This window comes from Heptranchias perlo, chromosome 22 (genome assembly GCF_035084215.1).
Source record: "Heptranchias perlo isolate sHepPer1 chromosome 22, sHepPer1.hap1, whole genome shotgun sequence".
Taxonomy (NCBI): Eukaryota; Metazoa; Chordata; class Chondrichthyes; order Hexanchiformes; family Hexanchidae; genus Heptranchias; species Heptranchias perlo.
In genome coordinates, this window is record NC_090346.1 from 44,095,670 (window position 1) to 44,117,514 (window position 21,845).

General features: G+C 43.2%; 1 protein-coding gene across 1 annotated transcript; it reads left to right on the forward strand.

Annotated features, from left to right (window-relative positions):
- Window positions 1-554: 554 nt before the first annotated feature.
- On the forward strand, window positions 555-21,595 carry b9d1 (B9 protein domain 1). Its single transcript, XM_068003432.1, has 7 exons — window positions 555-701; window positions 6,761-6,829; window positions 13,643-13,754; window positions 13,962-14,058; window positions 15,658-15,720; window positions 19,194-19,261; window positions 20,214-21,595. The coding sequence occupies exons 1-7, from the start codon at window positions 639-641 to the stop codon at window positions 20,336-20,338; spliced, it is 597 nt and encodes a 198-aa protein (XP_067859533.1). The 5' UTR covers window positions 555-638; the 3' UTR covers window positions 20,339-21,595.
- Window positions 21,596-21,845: the final 250 nt, after the last annotated feature.

Consider the following 21,845-nt stretch of genomic DNA (forward strand, 5'->3'; position numbering starts at 1 on the left):
TGGACCTGATGGCATTCAACTTAAGAGTGCAAAAAGAAATGGTGGTTGTATTATGTGAGCCACTGTTCCCAGAGGTGGGCCATGTGGGACCAATATTTAAGAAAGTCAATCAGAACCTGGGAAATATCAGCCAGTTTGCTTGCAGCTCAACATTGGTCGTATCAGAGTACAGATCAGCCATGATCTAATCGGCTGGAGGGGCTGCATGACCTACTCCTGTTCCTATGTTCCCAACTAGGAGGTCGTCTTCGCGCATTCTTGATTGGAGACTAATGCATGACATAAGGGTACGGAGAAGGTGATTGCGCCTAATTTATCTCTGGCATTGAAGAATTTAACTAGTGCCATAAATTTTGAACAATAATTAACCATAATTTTATGTCACCACGAATTTACAGAATATTTTGGAAAAGATGTTTAATCAAGTAGTGATGAAGTGCAGAATATTAATTTAAGTGAAAGAATTAATTAGGGAAGTAGCTAGATTCAAGATTGCTACAACTCTCTTGATGTGAGCAGAGCCTCACTGCTGTCAATCACACATCGCGCAGGCGCAGTGACGGAGGCGGGCGTTGACGTGGAGACGACGACGCCGACAGCAGAGTCGGCTGTGCATTAAAAGCTCAAAATCCAGGAACATGTTGGCCGTTAAACCTTCCGTTTTCCTCCTAATGGTCAACGGGCAGATTGAAAGCGCAGATGTAAGTATTTAAAAAAAAAAAATAACAATAGGCATTTTAACTCACAGCGTTTGGCGCATGACGTCCTCTGGGAGTTGTAGTTCTTTTCCTGAAACTCTCGCCGGAAGTGGGCGGACAACGGAACTCGGGGGGACTACAGCTCCCAGAACGCCCCGCGGCCCGGGCCTGGTGGTGGTAATCGCCAAGGCAACCAACCTACTAACTATTCGGTGAGGCTAATTGCACTGAGTGATCTTCATTATTTCGATATATCCTCATTCCTTCAAGGACCATCGTTACTTTGTGAAGAGTAAACGTGTTTTATCAAAATTTGTGTTTTATTATCTGATCTAAACTGTACCCCTGCAACATACGAAATTGAGGGGCTGGAAAAGACCAGCTGGTCTATCAAGCCTGCCCCGCCTTCACGGCCAAATATTTCCCTCTCCACCCTCTCCCTCCCACCCACTCCCCCTCCAGCAGCCATGTAATCTCCTGGGAGAGGCAAAAAAACAGAAAAAACCCAGGCCCAATAAGGGAAAAAACACTCTGTAAAATTCCTCTACAACCCCCCCCTTCCCCTCTCAGGCGAGCAAAACCAGTCTAGGAGATCACATGGACCAAGTGTTAGCAATAAAGACACCTACCTTCCATATGATGCGATCTCTGCCCCAGTCAGGAACTGGTCCAGCTCCCTCTTGAAGGCAGAGAGTCAGCACCCACCACACCAGCTGGCAATGTATTCCAGAGGCTTACAATTCTCTGGGAAAAGAAGAACCACCAGTCTATTCCTATTCTTCCATCGTTTAAACTCGTGTCCTCTCGTCCTCCCCAATTTGTTAAATTGGAATAATCTATCAATAGAGATGTTATCCAGCCCTTCAATTTATAGACCTCTATCAGGTCACCTCTAAGTCTATGCTGTTCTAAAGTAAATAGACCAAGGGCCTTGAGCCTATCTGAGTAGCTGAGGTTCTTTAAGCTAGGAATCATTCTTGTAAGGGAGTAGCAGAATAATTAAAAGGTTGGACCATTTGGAGTTATACTGTGTGTGGTCTAGCAAGCAATGGTTTATCTCTCCATTAGGATTTTTATTGTCCTAGGAATAGCTCTTACTATTACATTTCACATATATCAAAGCCATCAAAAACATGATCTGGTCATTTATCTCATTGCTGTTCGTGGGACTTTGCTGTGTGCAAATTGGCTGCCGTGTTTCTCTACATTGCAACAGTGACTACAAATCAACAATATTTCAATGGCTGTGAAGTGCTTTGGGATGTCCTGAGATTATATAAATGCAAATTCTTCACATCGTTACAGAGACCTGTCTACATCTGACCCAACCTCTGTCCTGCCTCTTTCTTTCCCACGGTCTTCACCGTTATTTTCCCTTTTCACACAGACTGTCTCATTTTGCCCCTTCCCCCAAATTTATTTCTTAGCCTCTACTTCTTCCTATTGTTCTGTATTGCATTAAGCAGTTTTAAATAGCTGCAGTGTAACAAATCCACTCCTTGACTACTTACAGCTTTCTGCTGATTTCCACTTTCCCAGATACTCTGTGTTATGTTGCCTTCTCTCCCACTTTCACACAATAAATTCCCCCCAAAACAGGACAACTACTTGAACAAACGTTTTTAACCAGAAAATGTAGCATAGCGACTGACATAACTGCAAGAAAAGACTATATTTTTCAACCTCCCTAATGATACATTGGGGAGTACATCTTGTGATTTGTTGCTGAGCTATAAGGATCAGGAAGGTCCCTGGTTAGTGATGTGAGGTAATCTTAGCTTGTATACCTGTTAGTGAGCTGCAGTTGGCCTCAATACCCCTGTGCAAGGGTCCTCATCACTAAAAATATTTGTGTATGGACCTTAGATGCGGATGAGATTGACTATGATGCTCCTAATTGGTGAATAGCCTGTTGACGCTCACTGGCTCATGTATAAAGAATGGCAACTTGGGGAAGGGACAAGAGGGCTGCTGAAATCTGGAATCATACTTCACCATTGGTTACTTCCTTCAGACAAGGAAGGAAAAAAAATCTGTGAATTGGGGGGGTAAGAGAGGAAAAAACTTTCTAAAAAATTGGTATTTATATTATGATCACTGAATCTGACAACTTCATAGGAACAGGAGTAGGCCATTCAGCCCCTCAAATTTGCTCTGCCATTCCTTTAGATTTGAGGCATTCTATTATGGCTCAATTCCATTTTCCCGCCTTAGCTCCATCACCCTTGATAGAGATGTTATCCAGCCCTTCAATTTATAGACCGCTATCAGGTCACCTCTAAGTCTATGCTGTTCTAAAGTAAATAGACCAAGGGCCTTGAGCCTATCTGAGTAGCTGAGGTTCTTTAAGCTAGGAATCATCAGCTAGGAAAAAGCTTCTTTCCCCTTTTCTCTCTCCCATTCTCTCTCTCTTTCCCCCCCCCCCCACTTCTCACTCTCACTCCTCTTCTCCCCCCCGCTTCTCACTCTCCCTCCTCTTTCCCCCCTGCTTCTCTCTCCCTCCTCTTTCCCTTACTAAACAAAAATCTATCAATCTTGGTCTTGAAAGCTCTAATTGTTCTAGCGTCCACAGGCTTTTGGGATGAGAATTCAAGATTTCTACTACCCTCTGTTTGGAAAAAGTGCTTCCTGATTTCACTCCTAAATGGCCAGGCTCTAATTTTAAGATAATGTCCCCTTGTTCTTGATTCCCCCACCAGAGGAAATAGTTTCTCTGTATCTACCCTATCGAATCCTTTTAACATTTTAAATACCTCAATCAGATCACCACTCAATTGTCATTTTTGTTCATGCCAAAAACTTATTTTCCTCAAAATTCTTACCATATTATAAACCTAATGTCCAACAAGAATTTAATACTGCTCTTGAATTTGGATAAGCTCATTTAATACTCCTCTCATTGTCTTGGACAGGATACAAGAAGGTTGCCATCTGAAAAAGCTTCTTTCCCCTTTTCCCTCTCCCATTCTCTCTCTTCAACCCCCCCCCCCACTTCTCACTCTCCCTCCTCTTTCCCCCTCCGCTTCTCACTCACCCTTCTCTTCCCCCCCCACCCCGCTTCTCACTCTCCCTCCTCTTCCCCCCCCCCGCTTCTCGCTCTCCCTCCTCTTCCCCCCCCCCCCGCTTCTCGCTCTCCCTCCTCTTCCCCCCCCTGCTTCTCGCTCTCCCTCCTCTTCCCCCCCCGCCCCCCGCTTCTCACTCTCCCTCCTCTTTCCCCCTCCGCTTCTCACTCACCCTCCTCTTCCCCCCCCCACTGCTTCTCACTCTCCCTCCTCTCTCCCCCCCCCCCCCACTTCTCACTCTCCCTCCTCTTTCCCCCTCCGCTTCTCACTCACCCTCCTCTTCCCCCCCCCGCTTCTCACTCTCCCTCCTCTTCCCCCCCCCCCCCTGCTTCTCACTCTCCCTCCTCTTCCCCCCCCCGCTTCTCACTCTCCCTCCTCTTTCCCCCTCCGCTTCTCACTCTCCCTCCTCTTTCCCCCCCCGCTTCTCACTCTCCCTCCTCTTTCCCCCCCCGCTTCTCACTCTCCCTCCTCTTCCCCCCCCCCCGCTTCTCACTCTCCCTCCTCTTTTCCCCCCCGCTTCTCACTCTCCCTCCTCTTCCCCCCCCGCTTCTCACTCTCCCTCCTCTTCCCCCCCTGCTTCTTACTCTCCCTCCTCTTCCCCCCCCCCGCTTCTCACTCTCCCTCCTCTTTCCCCCCCCCCCCGCTTCTCACTCTCCCTCCTCTCCCCCCCCCCCCCCCCGCTTCTCACTCTCCCTCCTCTTCCCCCGCCCCCGCTTCTCACTCTCCCTCCTCTTCCCCCCGCCCCCGCTTTATACTCTCCTTCCTCTTTCACCCCCCCGCTTCTCACTCTCCCTCCTCTTTCCCCCTCCGCTTCTCACTCTCCCTCCTCTCTCCCCCCCCCCCCCCACTTCTCACTCTCCCTCCTCTTTCCCCCTCCGCTTCTCACTCACCCTCCTCTTCCCCCCCCCGCTTCTCACTCTCCCTCCTCTTTCCCCCCCCCCCGCTTCTCACTCTCCCTCCTCTCCCCCCCCCCCCCCCCGCTTCTCACTCTCCCTCCTCTTCCCCCGCCCCCGCTTCTCACTCTCCCTCCTCTTCCCCCCGCCCCCGCTTTATACTCTCCTTCCTCTTTCACCCCCCCGCTTCTCACTCTCCCTCCTCTTTCCCCCTCCGCTTCTCACTCACCCTCCTCCCCCCCCCCCCCCCCCGCTTCTCACTCTCCCTTCTCTCCCCCCCCCCCCTGCTTCTCACTCTCCCTCCTCTTCCCCCCCCCGCTTCTCACTCTCCCTCCTCTTTCCCCCTCCGCTTCCCACTCTCCCTCCTCATTCCCCCCCCGCTTCTCACTCTCCCTCCTCTTTCCCCCCCCGCTTCTCACTCTCCCTCCTCTTTTCCCCCCCCCGCTTCTCACTCTCCCTCCTCTTTTCCCCCCCGCTCCTCACTCTCCCTCCTCTTTCCCCCCCGCATCTCACTCTCCCTCCTCTTCCCCCCTGCTTCTCACTCTCCCTCCTCTTTCCCCCCCCCCCCCCCCCCCCCCCCGCTTCTCACTCTCCCTCCTCTCCCCCCCCCCCCCCCCCCGCTTCTCACTCTCCCTCCTCCCCCCCCCCCCCCCCCGCTTCTCACTCTCCCTCCTCTTCCCCCCCCCCCCGCTTCTCACTCTCCCTCCTCTTCCCCCCCCCCCCCCCCCGCTTCTCACTCTCCCTCCTCTTCCCCCCGCCCCCGCTTCTCACTCTCCTTCCTCTTTCACCCCCCCGCTTCTCACTCTCCCTCCTCTTTCCCCCTCCGCTTCTCACTCTCCCTCCTCTTTTCCCCCCCCCGCTTCTCACTCTCCCTCCTCTTTTCCCCCCCGCTCCTCACTCTCCCTCCTCTTTCCCCCCCGCATCTCACTCTCCCTCCTCTTCCCCCCTGCTTCTCACTCTCCCTCCTCTTTCCCCCCCCCCCCCCCCCCCCGCTTCTCACTCTCCCTCCTCTTCCCCCCCCCCCCCCCGCTTCTCACTCTCCCTCCTCCCCCCCCCCCCCCCCGCTTCTCACTCTCCCTCCTCTTCCCCCCCCCCCCGCTTCTCACTCTCCCTCCTCTTCCCCCCCCCCCCCCCGCTTCTCACTCTCCCTCCTCTTCCCCCCGCCCCCGCTTCTCACTCTCCTTCCTCTTTCACCCCCCCGCTTCTCACTCTCCCTCCTCTTTCACCCCCCCGCTTCTCACTCTCCCTCCTCTTTCCCCCCCGCTTCTCACTCTCCCTCCTCTTCCCCCCCCTCTTCTCACTCTCACTACTTTCTCCTCTTTCTATATTGTATATTCAATGGCGTATGCTATGTGTCCGTGCTGTGGACAGGAGGATGATGGAAATGCACTCAAGTATTTTATAGTGAATTTTGTTGCTCTCCATGTCACTGTTGTGCACTTAATGAGGACTCAACCCCATAGTTATGAGTCGTCTAACAGTCAATTAGTTTCCCTACATTACAACATTGACTACATTTCAAAAGTACTTCATTGGTTGTGAAGCATTTTGGGATGTCCTGAGGTTTTAAAAGGTACTATATAAATACATGTTCTTCCTTCAGCGACTGTCCTCCACTGGGAGGAAGTGGATGGGGGTCTCTTTGGGGTCGAGATGGCTCCAAAATAACACATCCGGCAACGGCAGTTTGGAACTAAGTCAACCTTCAGTGCCAGCACTTGCTAATCTGCTACCTGAACCAGGCAAGTCTGCAGAACTAAAAGGCACAAGTTATACTGTACATTATAAAGAGTTCAGGATTGCTCACAACAGAATGTGCAAATTATCCTCAAAGAAATAAAAGTTGATTGGCAAATCTGTACAAGGAGGCACACGCACAACAATTTGTTTTTTCACAAAGCTATTTGAGTGTATATGCCATGATCTTAACAATGCAAGTGAATCCCAGAGCTGATACAGAACTCACAACGATGTACATGTATGGTATTTTAATGAATACTAAGCTCGCATCACTGTCAAGAATACAACTTCAAGGTTTGATATTTGACATTTTGAAACTTTTGCAATTCTATTTTTTTTGTAATTTGCATGTATTTTCTTATTCTAGTTTCCTGAGTTTGATGAGCTGTATTGTAAATACTGCTATGTGTATGGACATGACTGGGCTCCAACAACAGTGAGTATTAAACTTAGTTTGTTCAGATTAGCGCAATGACAAACATTTCTCCCATAATAAATAAATGATTGCAAGTTTATTTGCTATGACTATCTGATTTCTGTGTTTGTCCAGTGTGGCACAATTTGAACCCTAGTCCCTGGGATGCAGAGTCACTGTGGAATTGCAGCTGCTTTGTAGCACTATTCTTGCATTAAAGTAGCTAATTAAAATCATAAATCCAAATGAAATGTTATTTTAGTGGTGACATAAATGTGCTTTCGAAGAGAGTTTTCTATCATTGCAATCCAATGCATTTTTTAATGATTATGTGCTGTTTTTAGTCATCCAAGTATTTATCATAATTAATACAACATTTATTCTGTATTTCAAAACTTGGAAATTGTCTGAGTTCAGGCTTTTTCTTCTAATTTTGAATAAATTCTTAATGAGATAAGTGCAAAGTACAATGTGTTTCTCTTTATGCAGAACAATTTCTATACACCATATATACAAAATGTACTGTAGTATAAAATGAATTTTTAAAATGTTGTGTTATAATAATTGAACAGTTTGGGACACCTTCTTGACATTTATACTGACTAGACTTGTCATGTAGTTTGACTAATGAGGTAGCTTGATGTAGTGTAGACACATTAACATTTGGAAAGGTCATAAATTGGCACTCTGCAGTGCTGTTGCTTGCATTTCAGTAAAGCCTAATGGTGGGTATGTGAAATTTTCATACTACATCCATTTGATCTGTGAAAAACAGTTGTAGACTTATAGATTTTTAACCTTCCAAGCTTGGGTTGCATTTGGAGAGAGCATTTGGAACTATTTCAAACCGGCTGGAAATTTCTGGAAATGGAATAACTGCCAAGTTACGCCAAAATTGATGTCAATCTTCCCGTCAGCGAGTTATACCGAAATTTCCTGAGAATCATATGAATGAGACCTGATGGAAGAAGATGAATGTTTAATTTTGCACATGAATATTGGGGTGGGGTTACTTTTTTGTATTAATCATGTGCCTGCTGATGCACATTGCATAGTATCACTTAAGCCAGTGGACTTTTTCATTTTCAACTTTCAGCCCATATCATTTCTCATTTGTTGCTGTCTTGTGTTATATTGTGAAGTTTTTTTCTAAATTAATAATAAATTAATTGCCTCATATACATGGGTAACCTTGAAATGGATTATGGTATCACCGAGTTTTACATTGAACAGAGTTGGCTTTCTGTCTCTCAGTCAAAGAAAAGCAGGAGAGAATAAAAATCTACAAATATTTTTTGGAGAAAATTGTTTAAAATGGAGAGTGCTGGTTCAAGTCAGGCTCACAGTTTGACATGTAGTCATTGAATTACTCTTTGAGTCATTCTGGGATCCAGCAATTTCAGGTTGAGTTGCTTGCTTATTGTAACTGAACTTGAATTTCACAGATAAGTGATTTTATTTATAAATATTCTTTGAAATCATTCACCATATAAAAGAGTTGTGACAAATTAATGGGGTTGTACCTGAGTTACATTTCTTCACTTGTTGACGGATGCTTTAGATTAATTTGTTTGAAAATTAGCTTTTCCTCAAGTCATTTGTGCTTTCTAAAATTGCTTGATTAAATGCTTATATTCCTGTAGAATATGATAATGTCATGTCAGAATAATTGTTCTACCAGTCTGAAGCTGTTACTACTTGAAGGATTTCTCAGTCTTAATTACTGAGGGCAAGATTTTAATTTTAATCCATTTATCTTGCTAAAATCAGGGCAGATTTGTGTTCATGCCTTCTTCTGTGTGCCTGTAATCATTCTGAACTTCACTAGCTTACACTTCAGGGCAAATCTGACCAGGAACTCACTGTTGTGGATTCTTATGGGCTGTTTGCACTAGAGGGTATAGTTTCTGATTGTGTTCTGATCATGTGCTCCTGACTCAGAGCTTCGCCCACTGGGAACACATATCGGGGAAAGCGCACAATTGGAGAATTTACCTTTACGAGTTTTGTTTCCGTTTTGCAACAACTTGTGTATTGTCAATCTGGAGACTACTCCAGGATGCCTCACTCCAGTATCAGGTCAAGCCCTGATTCCAGATTTAGGCTGTATTTACATTATAATCTTAATGTTGGTATGAAATTAAACTGATTTGTACCAACGCTACAGTTGCAGTTTGAATAGACTCATAGGGCCCAATATATCCATGGCGGCGGGGGGTCAATTGGGCGCATGGGTAACGTGCCCGGTGAAATCAGTCTGCTCCGCGCGCAATCGCAGGCTGATTGGATCCACTTACCTGTTCTTCCGGATTCCCCACTGCTAAGCTGTGCGGCGGGCCGACTGCACATGCGCAGTAAGGTCTGTCAGCTGGAGGAGCTCTATTTAAAGGGGCAGTCCTCCACTGACTGATGCTGCAAGAAATAGGAAAAATTACAGCATGGAGCAGTCCAGGGGGAAGGCTGCTCCCAGGTTTCATGATGCCTCACTCCAGCTCTTATTGGATGGGGTGAGGAGGATGGGGAGGACAGAGATTTCCCCCCCCCCCCCCCGGCGGGTGGGAGGAAGCAGCCTGCCTCTGCCACCAAGAAGGCCTGGCTCGAGGTGGCAGAGGAGGTCACCTGCACCACCAACATATCGTGCACCTGCATACAGTGCAGGAGGCGCTGCAATGACCTAAGTAGGTTAGCCAAAGTGAGTACACTTACTCATTCCCCTGCACTCCGTCTGCCACATCACCACCCCCACCCCACATCTCCTTCTGCACAGCCAACACTACCCTGTCACATCACTCCTCACACCCACTCAAACCTCATCCTCATCTTACCTGCACTTACTCACCTCGCCAGTACTCATCCCGCCACTACCATTCAACCCAATCCTCATACAATCTCATGGCTCTATCTCATACCCACCCTCTCATGCATCTCTTTCACAGTCAGCCTCACTCAACCTGCCACTACCTGTGCTGCAGCCACAGGGCATGCATCACATATGTGCAGTAGGAAGCGTAAGGCATATGTGTCGTGAGCATGAAGGGGATGAACAAGGGTGTTTGAGGGTTTGTGATGGTATTTACCTATATTTAATTTCTGATCAACTCACATTACATATTATATTGTCACCACTACTGCCACATCTTTGCAAATCTTGTCTGGTTTGTGCAATAATTCCCTTTCCTGAGGATCACTATGAAGACCCACAACTGATGCCACCCATTGTGTCACCGCAGAGTGTATTTGCAGGGCTCTTTTGTGCAGACGACTGAGAGACGTCGGCGATGTCCCCGGTGGCACCCTGGAAGGATGCGGAGGAGAAGTTGTTGACGGCAGTGGTGACTTTGACAGCGACAGGTAAGATGGTGCTCGGGCCAGCCGGGAGCAGCTCGGCATGAAGGAGGCTGCAGATGTCCACAACTGCATGTCGAGTGACTCTGAGCCTCCGTGTGCACTGCTGCTCAGAGAGGTCCAGGAAGCTGAGCCTCGGTCTCTGGACCCTGTAGGGAGGGTAGTGCCCTCTGCGACGCATCTCTCTGCGGTTGCCCTCCCTCCTGCTGTGCAGATGGATGTGTCACAGCACTGTGTTGTGGAGCTCCACGTGTCAGAGGTGGCCGGCGAGGCTGGTGATGCTGTTCGTCCTCCGAGGAGGTCATGACTGCAGCTATGGCGGCCCCCATCCAGAAGATGTACATTTGAGGGGGTCTGCAAGGTAGGTACATGTGTCTGGACACCGGGGTAAGAGTGCAAGTTGGTGAATTTTATTGTTAGGAGGAGGGTGGTGGTGGTCAAACTTTGTCCAAAGTGACAGAGTGGCCTCCTGCAATGAGTGAGGGTCTCTTTCCCCCCCCCCCCCCCCCGCACCTGTCAAATGGATCTTTGCAGCTGCCACAGGCTGATGGCTGCAACATGTCCATTTGAACTGGGAGTGTTTCCCCCAGTACAGGAAACAGTCCCAGTCAGTTGCAAAATCCCATCCCTGCTAAAATAACAGGTCAGTCAGGTCTGTAAACAACCTGAAGTACCTGTTCAATTACTTTAAGTGGCTTTAATTGCCGGCGGAAGTCCCAGATGTGGGGGCTGCGCACGCATGTGAGCGCGTCAGTGGGGAGCCTGGAAATGGGGCGGGTTGGAGCCGGGCTCCCGACTCGCCCCGGGAATCCCCGATTTTTGCAGCCCCCCCCTCCCCCGACAGGAACGCACCCGATTGCGGGTGCGAAAATCGGGCCCATTGTTTCACCTGGTGAGTGAATTAGTAATGGTTCTTATGTATATTTGTGGGTCTATAAGGTGCTGGTGTAGCCTCTGTTGTTAGACATTGTTGTGCTTTATTTGAATTTCTAAGTGATTGTTTCTCATCAGACTATTGTTTAAAAATGCAAATTTCAAGTACTATTTGTAGTACTACTTTGAATATATGGGGTGTGTGTATATATATATGTATGTGTGTATATGTATGTATGTGTGTGTATATACACACACAAAGAAATTGTTGAAAATCTATTCTGCAAAATGAGAAGCACATTGTACTTTGCACTTATCTCATTAACAATTTATTCAAAATTATAGGAACAAAAAAGCCTGAACTCAGACAATTTACGTTTTGAAATACAGAATAAATGTTATATTAATTATGATAAGGATTTGGATGGCTGGCTAACAAAAACAGCACATAATCATTCAAAAGTACTACTTTTTTCTTCCTGTCCTGTGCAGAAGGCACTGATTCTTGCTTGAGTACTGCTCCATAACTATTGGCAGCCTTCCAGTACCTCATCCAAGTGGCCATTCTTCATGTGTGAGCCTATGCAGGAAGTGTGGACCATGGAGGGCAACGCATCTAACCCCGATCCAGTCCTCACCCAACATCCACATGCATGCCCTTTCCAGGAGATTATTAGACAGAAATCAAATGATTTTTTCCCCTATAGGTGCAAAGGTCAATAGGAGCGTTCCAACAGCAGTCCCAGCTGAAATCAGCTAAGCTCTTCACAGCCCAGAGATCCGATCTCAACCCTTCTGGAATGCATTGCTTAATGATATAACAGGCAAGGCTTTTATCCTTGACTGTGCCATTAAGAGAGCCCAGTTAGGTTTCACCACAGAAAATGTCTTACTTTATACTAAAAGTTAGTTCACATGATAAAGCTAAATTTAGGAACATAACTTTATATCTGTGCTTTCTTGATATTTTGACTTTTTAAATTATTTCCACATCTGTTCAAATACACTACACACAGACTTATTCCTTAAGGGAATACAGCAATAAAAAAATACATTTCCTATTGGAGCTGGTTCAATGTCAGGTTTCCCAACGCTGAATGTCATGGATAATATCTTGAGAATGAGTAAAACAAAGTGGAAATTTATAGTAACACTTTACATATTAAATCTTTGAAAATAAAAGCAGCAGCAGTGCAGACCAACAGCCATTCACTGTGTATGTGTATAACTTTTTCATACTGTTAAATTCATAATACATGAATTTCCATTAGGGGTTGTTCTCTGAAGCCTCTTGCCTTAACCATGTTAATTAAGTAAATTTTTACTCTGAAAATATGTTGATAGCATATAAACATTTAATTATCTTTTACATGGTGTGATAATTCCCAGAATCTGTTACATCTATGAATAATTAAAAAGCAACTAGTGATTATGACCATTTCCGAGTGATTATTCACATGTATTACTAAAGGTCACTCATGCAATAGTTAGTTCTAAAATGTCAGACAGGATAATGAATCTGCCTGTTGTTCCAGTTGGCACTTGGGTATTGTAAATTATTCCGGTGCTTGACTGCTTTCTCAGGATATTTTAACTTAAAAGAACATCTGAAGAAATGGTTACTTTAAAGCTGAGCCATGAGAATGATTAAAAAAATGTGAAATCTATGGAGATCGGGTATTTCTAACTTGCAGCTCCAGGAAGACAGTCAAATTTGACTATCTAAAGGAAGTAAATATTGAAACAAGATTTCTGTAGGCGAACTTGTGAAAGGGGCAATTTAAAGCCCTTCCCCTTACTCCAATCAGTTGTGCGATTTCCATATTTATTTCCAGAAATGCTGGTTATTACATTACAGTGCATTGTGCAGTACTAATTCAGCAAGCAAAAAAGATTATGCAGCTCATCCACTTTTCCATAATGGGTTGAATTAAGTGTCAAAATTTAAATAGCAAACCAGGGAAATTAGATCTTGCTTTTAATCTAACACCATCCACATGGTACAAAAAGGATATAGACCGTCACCTTTGCAATCAAGGTTTTGAAACATGGGGGCTTGAATAGTCAACATCTGTTAATGATCATTAAAAATAGATTGCATTCATTAGAAATAATTTTGAAATTTATACTATAGTGAAAATGCTCTCATTGTTGTATTCTTACTATCTCACATTTGAGGGCAGTAGAGAACCAGTAAAGAGTGCACACAATGCTGTTACAAGATTAAAGGTGAAGGTTAGCCATCCAGTTCTGCAATTTGACAATCTCCAGTACTTTCTATCTGCAGTTCATTTAATCCAGTTTACAGATGTCTGTTGAGATGATTGTTGTGGTATTGATGCGGTGTAGCATCGTGGAGTTCAAACAATACATTGTGGAGAGGTAGAATGCAAGTCCACATCAACAGCCAGTTGCCAAATTCAGCTATGCTTCCATGTGGAGGCACCAGGCTTGGAAGCCAGTTATAAAACATTAGCAGCTGCATAAGACATGTGGAATGGGAGATTATCTGCAGGAAAAAGAGGGAGGAAAAAGCTTACTCCTCCTTGCAATAGCAGTTGCTATTTTATTAATTGTTTGTTTTTGGTAGTTGTTCTTACATACTTTTACTTTTAGGGTCTGGAGGAAGGGATATCCCAGATTACCTCTAAAAGTAGGGATTGTAATCAATGCTTTGTGTGGAACTTCCCTATGGAGATCACATTCAAGAGCACCAACCCATTTGGCTGTAAGTTTGTCTCTTTTTAATCCAGCAAAACTTTTATTTTTAAACAAAAAGCTCGTAACTTATAAATCTTGAAATTGACAACCATGAGAATGTTACTTACCTCCACATTTCATGAAACAGGAATGTCTTCAGTAAGTGATACATGATAATTGTCATTTGAAGCCTGTGTACTAGCTCAGTACCCGTGTTTGTCTTTCTTTTCTAAAGGGCCACAGATAGTAATAAGTGTGTATGGAGCTGATCTGTTTGGAAATGATGTGGTCCGTGGCTATGGAGGTGTTCATGTTCCTATAACCCCCGGAAGGTAAGTCAAAGTTTATTTTTTTATTCACTGTACGTTCTCCCCAAATGTATGGTTAGTATTAGAATAATTTCAAAAGCTTTGTAGACCCAGTGACTACATATTTTTAAGTTAATTTCAAAAACGATCAAACATTATCCTTAATGTGGCCGGTGATTACCCAAGTGACTCTGGTAGGCCGGTTTAGAGATTGGCTGATTTTTTTTTTTAAATGGCAAAATTCTTCTATTACTACAAAAATCATTTTACAGCCTGAGCATATATACCCTTCCAGTTCCGAATAAGCCCTGCCACTCGCATTGGCAGAATCCAAAAGATGCATAATGGGAAGTTCGGTACCATCTCCTTGAAACTAACAATGGTAGCCCTACATCTAAATATCAACTTAGCCTAGACTTTCAATAGAGGCTCAAGGCTTTCACATTAGAAATTCTATGAAGCTACAAAAAAGGCAACTTGTTAGGCAAGTTTGAAAATGTTACTGTGAAATGTAATTTTTTAGAAGTATTTTTTATTTTGTTAGTGCCTTTTGCTATTTTATGATTATGTAATTTCAGCCAATCTGGTTGAAATGTGATACACTTGCCCTAAGAAGGTGGTGGTGAGACTTGTCTTTGAATAGTCCTTGTTGGTAATAGTGTGTTGAATAGGGAATTCCAGTAACCCAGTGACTATGGAGGAAAGAGGCAATGTGTGCCCAAGTCAGAATGGTGTTCCTACGACATTGATACTCTTGTCAAGCACGGGGCTGAGAGATGCTGTCGAAGTAACTTTCGAATCAAGTATGACTCCAGTCATTGGAGGGTTTTTGTTTCCATGCCCATGATCTCAATTTTGCTGGCTGGTGCCAGCCAACTACTGTCTTGATGTCGAGGGCAGCAACTCACCTCTTCGGGCATTCAGCTCTTGTGTTCATGTCTGCATCAAGACTGTGATGAGGTCTGAAGCGAAGTGGTTCTGTCAGAACCCAACTGAGCATCTGTGAGCAAGTTAATGGTGAGTAGATGTCGCTTGAGGGCAGTATTGATGACTGCTTCCATCACCTTACTGATGATTGGGAGGAGGCTGATAGAATAAATCTAACCTGGTCTTTTTTTAGTGGATAGAATGTACCTGGGCAATATCTGCCAGTGTCATAGCTGTACTGGAACAGCTTGGCTAGTGGGGCAGTTGCTCTGGTGCACAGGTCTTCAGTACTATAGCCGGGATGTTGTCAAAGCCTTTGCTATCTTCAATGCATTCAACTGTTACTTTTTAACTTGAACTGCTATATTAATAAGGTATTTTTTGTTGGTGGAGAGTTTCTCTGTACATTAAAAAAAACTGCATGTCATTTGTAAAGAATGTTGGAAGAAATTTGCAAATCGGCTGCAAGAAATTTGCCTATAATTAATTGTGACCGAGAAGTACGATGTGAATATAAGCAGCAGTAATGCTGCGATTTCTACTGCTCACTACCAGAACAAGGCATTAAACCTCCTTAAATCTCAAGAATTTATACACAGTACCGTTACAATTTGTAATTTAGTTGATGTTCTTATAAGTGCAGCATCTTAATAGCACAAAAATGTGTTTTTATGAAATATTTACTTTTTTTTGTAGGCATAAGAGAACCATTCCAATGTTTGTCCCAGATTCTTCATCTAGACTGCAAAAATTTACAAGGTAATTACACTTTTGAATATTGGAATTTAGTCAGATTATTTCAAATAAAACATTAAACTAATGGGCATTCACTTGCAGAACTATAAAATGTGAACAGTAAAAGTATATTGCCTGATTACTTCTAAAAGTAGTTTACAACTATTTTTTTAACCTTACACTGCCATATATATTTAATCAATTTGCCAGTATCCACTTCAATGTGCTTGTAATAGAAATTATTACTAGATAATCATCAAAAACTTCAGGATTATTTACAGTCTTTATCTACCCTCCCGCCCCTGCCTTGAACCAGTTCCCAAAGAACAACAACAGTAATAACACAGATTGCAGCAGTTCAAGAAGATGGCCCACCACCATCTTCTCAGGGCAACTAAGGATGGACAATAATTGCCAGCCTTGCCAGCGACACCCACATCCCGAGAATGAATTTTTAAAACGGTCAGGAGAGCTGACTGGTATCCCTCTACTACTCTATCAGATCAGAAGTACGTAACATTTCCACTGACTTGTCCTATTTTTTTTTTTTTAGCGTTCCATCCAGAGGGGAAATGCTCTTCCTTCACTCCCTGTCTCCCTGACTTCCTAGCTGAGTTTCAGTAGCTTGATACAAGATTTATGACATTAGCTCAGTGATTATTGTACTACACATGATCTCTGATATTTTTTGTATCTCCTGGAGGTGATGTCAAAATTGAGAACATGTTGGGGTAGATTTTCCCTCAGTGCGATTTGTGGCCAGCTGGTGGTGCTGACCTGCCGCCCGATATTGCCGACTGGAGGCCTGGTCCATTTTGAGGTCCAGAACTCATTAACATGGGCCCGGTGAGCAGAAAAGGAGCACCCCGGGCAGCTCACCAGCTCTGGGCCCCCTGTAATATCAGGCCATCCGGCCAGCCCCTGAACTGGTATACGTTCAGCGGTGGAAGATCCTGGCAGCGGCCCAGGTGGGCTTTTGGAGCCCCGAGGGGCCCTCCTGTTTCACCCGGCTCCATAAAAATAAATGAAAACTCACCTCTGGCTTCCTCTTCGCTGCATCTAGATGAGTCCTAAAATGGCAGTCAGGGTCCTATATAATAGGACTGCAATTTGCATATTATAAGGTCTTCCACACTGATGGCAGGAATGGGGTCTGACCCCCAAATTTTTTTGTGGCACCCGTTTCCACCCAGCGGGCAGCCTGATAATCTCCCTAATTGTGAGGGGGTGGGGGAAAAGGTTTAAACATGCCAATTTAACTTTCATTTAAAATTTACATCCAATTATTACCACCTTTTAATGTTACTTGCATGGTTGAAATGTGTCTTTGTGCCGCGAGCTGTTCCCAGCTCTGGGGCTCTGCGGTGTTGCTCTTGGTCTGACTGTCAAATGTGGGAGCAGCCTGAGCAGACGTCCCCTCAGTAGGAAGAGTCATAGATACAACTGGTATTTCACTTGTGACACTGATCATAACCTGGTCTCGACTTAATCACACGAGTTGTCAGGTGGGATTTTAAATGTATCCTATAAGCTCATGTATTCTATGTATTGTATTATTTGCTCTCTAAACTCAAAATTAGTGTGAGTATGATGTTAAATTGAAAAGAACTGATAAAGGAAAGCAATCCAAGAAATTGAAAAGACTGGTCTGTAGGAAGGATGAGAAAGCAAATGATCGAGCAGTCAATGCACAGCAGGTGAAACTATGGTAAGGAGGGAACTGAAGTAAACAATGAGAGTGAAAGGAATTAGGTGTGCGCAAGTTGGAGAAGTGATTAAAGGATTAGCTGTTAGTGGCCCAGTACTAGTGTGCATTTGAGTCATTAATAATGTTGTAAATTAGGCTCTGGGTCACTGAAACTTGCTTGCCTCAGTAACAAAGGTAAGGAACATAGACCCAGTATCAGGGTAGTAGATACTGCCCTGTAGATTCAGTTGTAAATTAGGGGAAATAAATTGTATTGGTATACTAGGGTAACAGAGTCTACAATATGTTACAAGCAGTAACTCATCAAAGGGCTGGGGATGCATTATGGTCACCACCTCAGAACAGCTAATTCAGTTTAACATAACTCATGTTCCAGTTTTTGTGTTGTTGCTGGTGAAGTTGTCATGATGGACAGGGAATGGCAGGCTGATGTGATCCAAACACATAATTTGACAAGCAGTGACATCAGAATTTATTTTACAAACACTGGGGAAAGTAGAATCATAGAATGGTTACAGCACAGGAGGCCATTCGCCCCTTTGAGCCTATGCAAGCTCTCTGCAGGAGCAATCCAGCTTTCCCCCGATGAAATGATGCCTTTATAGAAATTAAAAATAAACGATGTCATCAGATTTTATAGTGACAAAATTTTGTGACATACATTTGGATTCTTGTTATTGCAATGCTCTTGTTATAACAGATTTTTTCCCAGTACTGGAGTACAGTCACATTTTAATTCATTGTCCTGATGTGTTAAGACTATCGGTAATCAAAGCACAGAAAGAATGTTCAAATATGAGGTTTTGTACTTGGCTGGATTTTTAAATATACTTTCTCGAACCTGCTCCACTGAGATTTTTTTTCCATCCTTGCTGTAGCCTGGTTTATTGTGGCTATAAGCTAAGGAAGTTTTCAATTCACAAGAGGAGAAAAATGTGCCAGTCTCAGATTGCAAATACATTTTTTTTTGATCAGTTTGAATTTCTGTAATACTTATTATCCATGTTAGATTTTTACATGTCCTAGGAAGTAATTGAAGGCCTGTACCATTTTACTTTTCCCTTTATAGTTAATCAATACATTTTGGTAGGAGTTGTCTGCTTGGAAGGTCACTGTATTCAAAATGAGTGGTGGGTGTGACTTGGAGCAGCATCATAAATCCTACAGACGCTTCCTGCTAAAAGTCCTGGAGGCAGTTTGAATGGATCTGAGTGATAACAAATCACTTACCCTAAAATGAGAAGTAACAGCAGAAGCTTCACAAATTGCTTTGGGAGTCCTAATTTAATTATCTAAACTGTTTCCTGCATTATTTTGAGTCCTAGGTTTATCAACAGTAATGGAAAACACAAAGGGTTTGAAGATTACTGCATTTTTTTCCCTTTTAAAATTTACAATTTTCTAACTCTTCATTGTCTCATGAAGATACTGATTTTTTTTTTGCTGTAATAAGGGTCCATTGCATTGATCATCCTCTGGCACCTTGCTGAAAGTTGAAAGTTTACCCCATGGACTCATTCAGCAGGAGTCACTGGCTAATGGTCGTGAGCAGGAACCCTGGTAGATTCTCTTTCTTAGCCCTGGGGCTGCTGAGGCTAATTGCAGTCATCTTGCTACTGCCTAGGCTAATTGCAGACTAGAGCTTGAATCTGGGGCTATATGGCTCAGTTTGCCAAGTTGCCAGGGCACAGCAGGAATTTCTCTTCTATTCCCCAAAAAAGTCACCTCCTTAGGCTCCATTTGCGATACAATGTCCCTACTCAGTCTGTTTTGTTCTTTTTTTGTTTAGCTGGCTCATGGGACGGCGTCCAGAATTCACAGATCCTAAAGTGGTTGCACAAGGAGAAGGAAGAGAAGGTCTGTCTGCATGAAGTTCATTTTCCAGTTTTTGTGTTGTTATGATGGATAGGGGATAGCAGCTTCATGTGATCAAGTCACATGATTTAACAAGCAGTGGCATCTGAATTTATGTTACAAACACTGGAGAAAATGATGCCTTTATAGAAATTAAAAATAAATGGTATGTCATCAAATATAACAGTAACAATTCTGTAGCATCTAGTTGGATTCTTGTTATAACAGACTTTCCGCCAGTACTGGAGTACAGTCACATTTTAATTCTTTGCCCTGCTGTGCGCCTCCATAGTCAACAATATTGCTAATCAGGTGACAGAAAGTATGATCAGATAGGAGGTTTTGTACTTAAGTTAATTCAATTCCAAATCCCAGCTGCCATTGTTTGCACATCTGGCACGTTGTATGTTCCAGCACAAGTACGACTAACACTTGGATGGTGCATGTAAGGGATTTCTCTTCATGTTGCAACCTTGATTTTCCTGTTTTTAGGCCTTCGTTTCCAGGATTTTGTGTAGAGTCTACTGCTTACAGGTGTTAGTTGGCTGATTTGACCATGGATGAGGTGACTTGAGGAGCAGAGATACTACATAACCATGTCATATGCTGACAACAGAATTACTTTTCTTAATTTGTTTCAAGTCACTTGGCAATTTTTTGCTCTGTTAGAGCATGTTAAGTTGTTCTAACTCACTCAGCCTGCCCTGCCTCCCATAATACTTAAGACAGATGCCTATTTATTTAAAATACAGATCTTTCCCTATAGAGGCTAAAGATGGTAGGATGACATAAAGGAAGGGGATTCCTTTGCATTGCAAAAAGTGAACTTGTAATATTAACATTGTTTAACCTACTGTATTCCTTTAAAAGTTTCAAACTTTTATAGCAATTGTGTTGATGGAAACAAAATTAGAACAATATTCACATGCATTATGTTTTTCTTTTGTGTTTTTAGTTACAAGGGTTCTGTCACAAGGCTATGTCACCATCTCTTTCAACATTGTCACAAAGGACTTGAAGAAACTTGGATATGATTCAATGCCTACTAATATTCAGAATCCTGTATTATCTTCTGTCTGATGTCTAAGTGGAATCGCAGCCTGTACATGAAACATAAGTTGAATATTTGAATTGTATTTCTGTTTTTACTAAACTGTTCAGAAGACACTATTTTATAACATAAATGCTTGTATGTCTGTGTTCCACATTTCACATCACTGCAGTAGATATTATCAGGCTCAGTGCCACTCCTAGAAATGGACCTCACACACACCCGCCCCCATGATCAGGAAAACACCTTTTACTGCCCAATATCTAGTTAAATGAATAGTGTTACCTTGGGATCATAACATAGACCCCTTGTTATGTATCTTGATATTATATTGCACCTGTGTTCTCCTATCTTTAGGGAAGGTAGACTGAAAAGCACTCCAGGCATGAATATGAATGAACAGAATACAGTATTCACAATACAATCAATTCCCAAAGGTCCTTGTACCATAAAATATATGGCTTTATGACAATACCAACTATCCCTGAGCCCACCTTTGTTATGGGTTGTACACATAGGTATGGCCTAGGGTCACTCAATCTCCCTGTCCAAGAGTAAATATTTTCTCTCTTTCACTGAGAGAAAGAGATTATCCACTGACTCCTCTCTTAATTCTGCATGTTGAGGATTGTTCTGTCAAGCTGCCAATCAAAGTTACCACCTTAAATGAAAAGTTATCCTCTTTGTAAGCTGAATCTGACATTATGAATAGCACAATATACATTAAAACAAAAATCTCTTCCAAGCCATATAGGTAAAGTTGCCAAAATAAAGGGGTAAGGGCTATAAGTGCACAGCTGCAGAACATGTCAACTTTGAACTTGCCCACAGCAGATGCAGATTAAATCCCATGTTCCAACAACATGCCTCAGTCGTTCCTCAAAATTTCTCTACTTCTAGGCATCAGTTATGGCTCAGTAGTAGCACTCTTGCCTGTGAGTCAATGCTGTCCAAGAGATGAAAGGATGAGCTATCCAGTCCCATATCAAACATTTTGAAAAGGCAAAAGGGCTGCACCAATTGACTGGATTAAGACATAGAAAATTGTAAATTCATTCATTGATTGTGAGTGTTTTTCTTGATGTCATTTGGTAATGTGATTGAAATAGCGACACTTCAATCCAAAATTAACTGAACAGAGAATTGTTCAAGTTTATCCAGTAACTATAGTTATGATACAGGGTGCATTTTTACATGATAAATATCTATATTCAATGTGTATTATACAAGAACTTCACTACTTTTTTTTAAAAGCTCAATTTAATTAAAGAGACCGTAGAATTTGACCTTTTCTATCCATGTGTGTTTTTGTCACTAATAGCAATACTCTCAGATTTCACACATTTTAGAATTACGTTTGTATTAAAAGTTTTAATTTTGTTGAGAGATGTGTTTATCCCAATCTTCAGTTTTGCGCTATTTGGGAGGTGAGTGTAAAGGTGTAGCTCAAAGTAATTGATTTAGCTCTCAATTTCTTATCATTTAAATGTTAACTTTTTAGTAGGAGTGGGGAAAATAAATGTATGTTCTAATTAT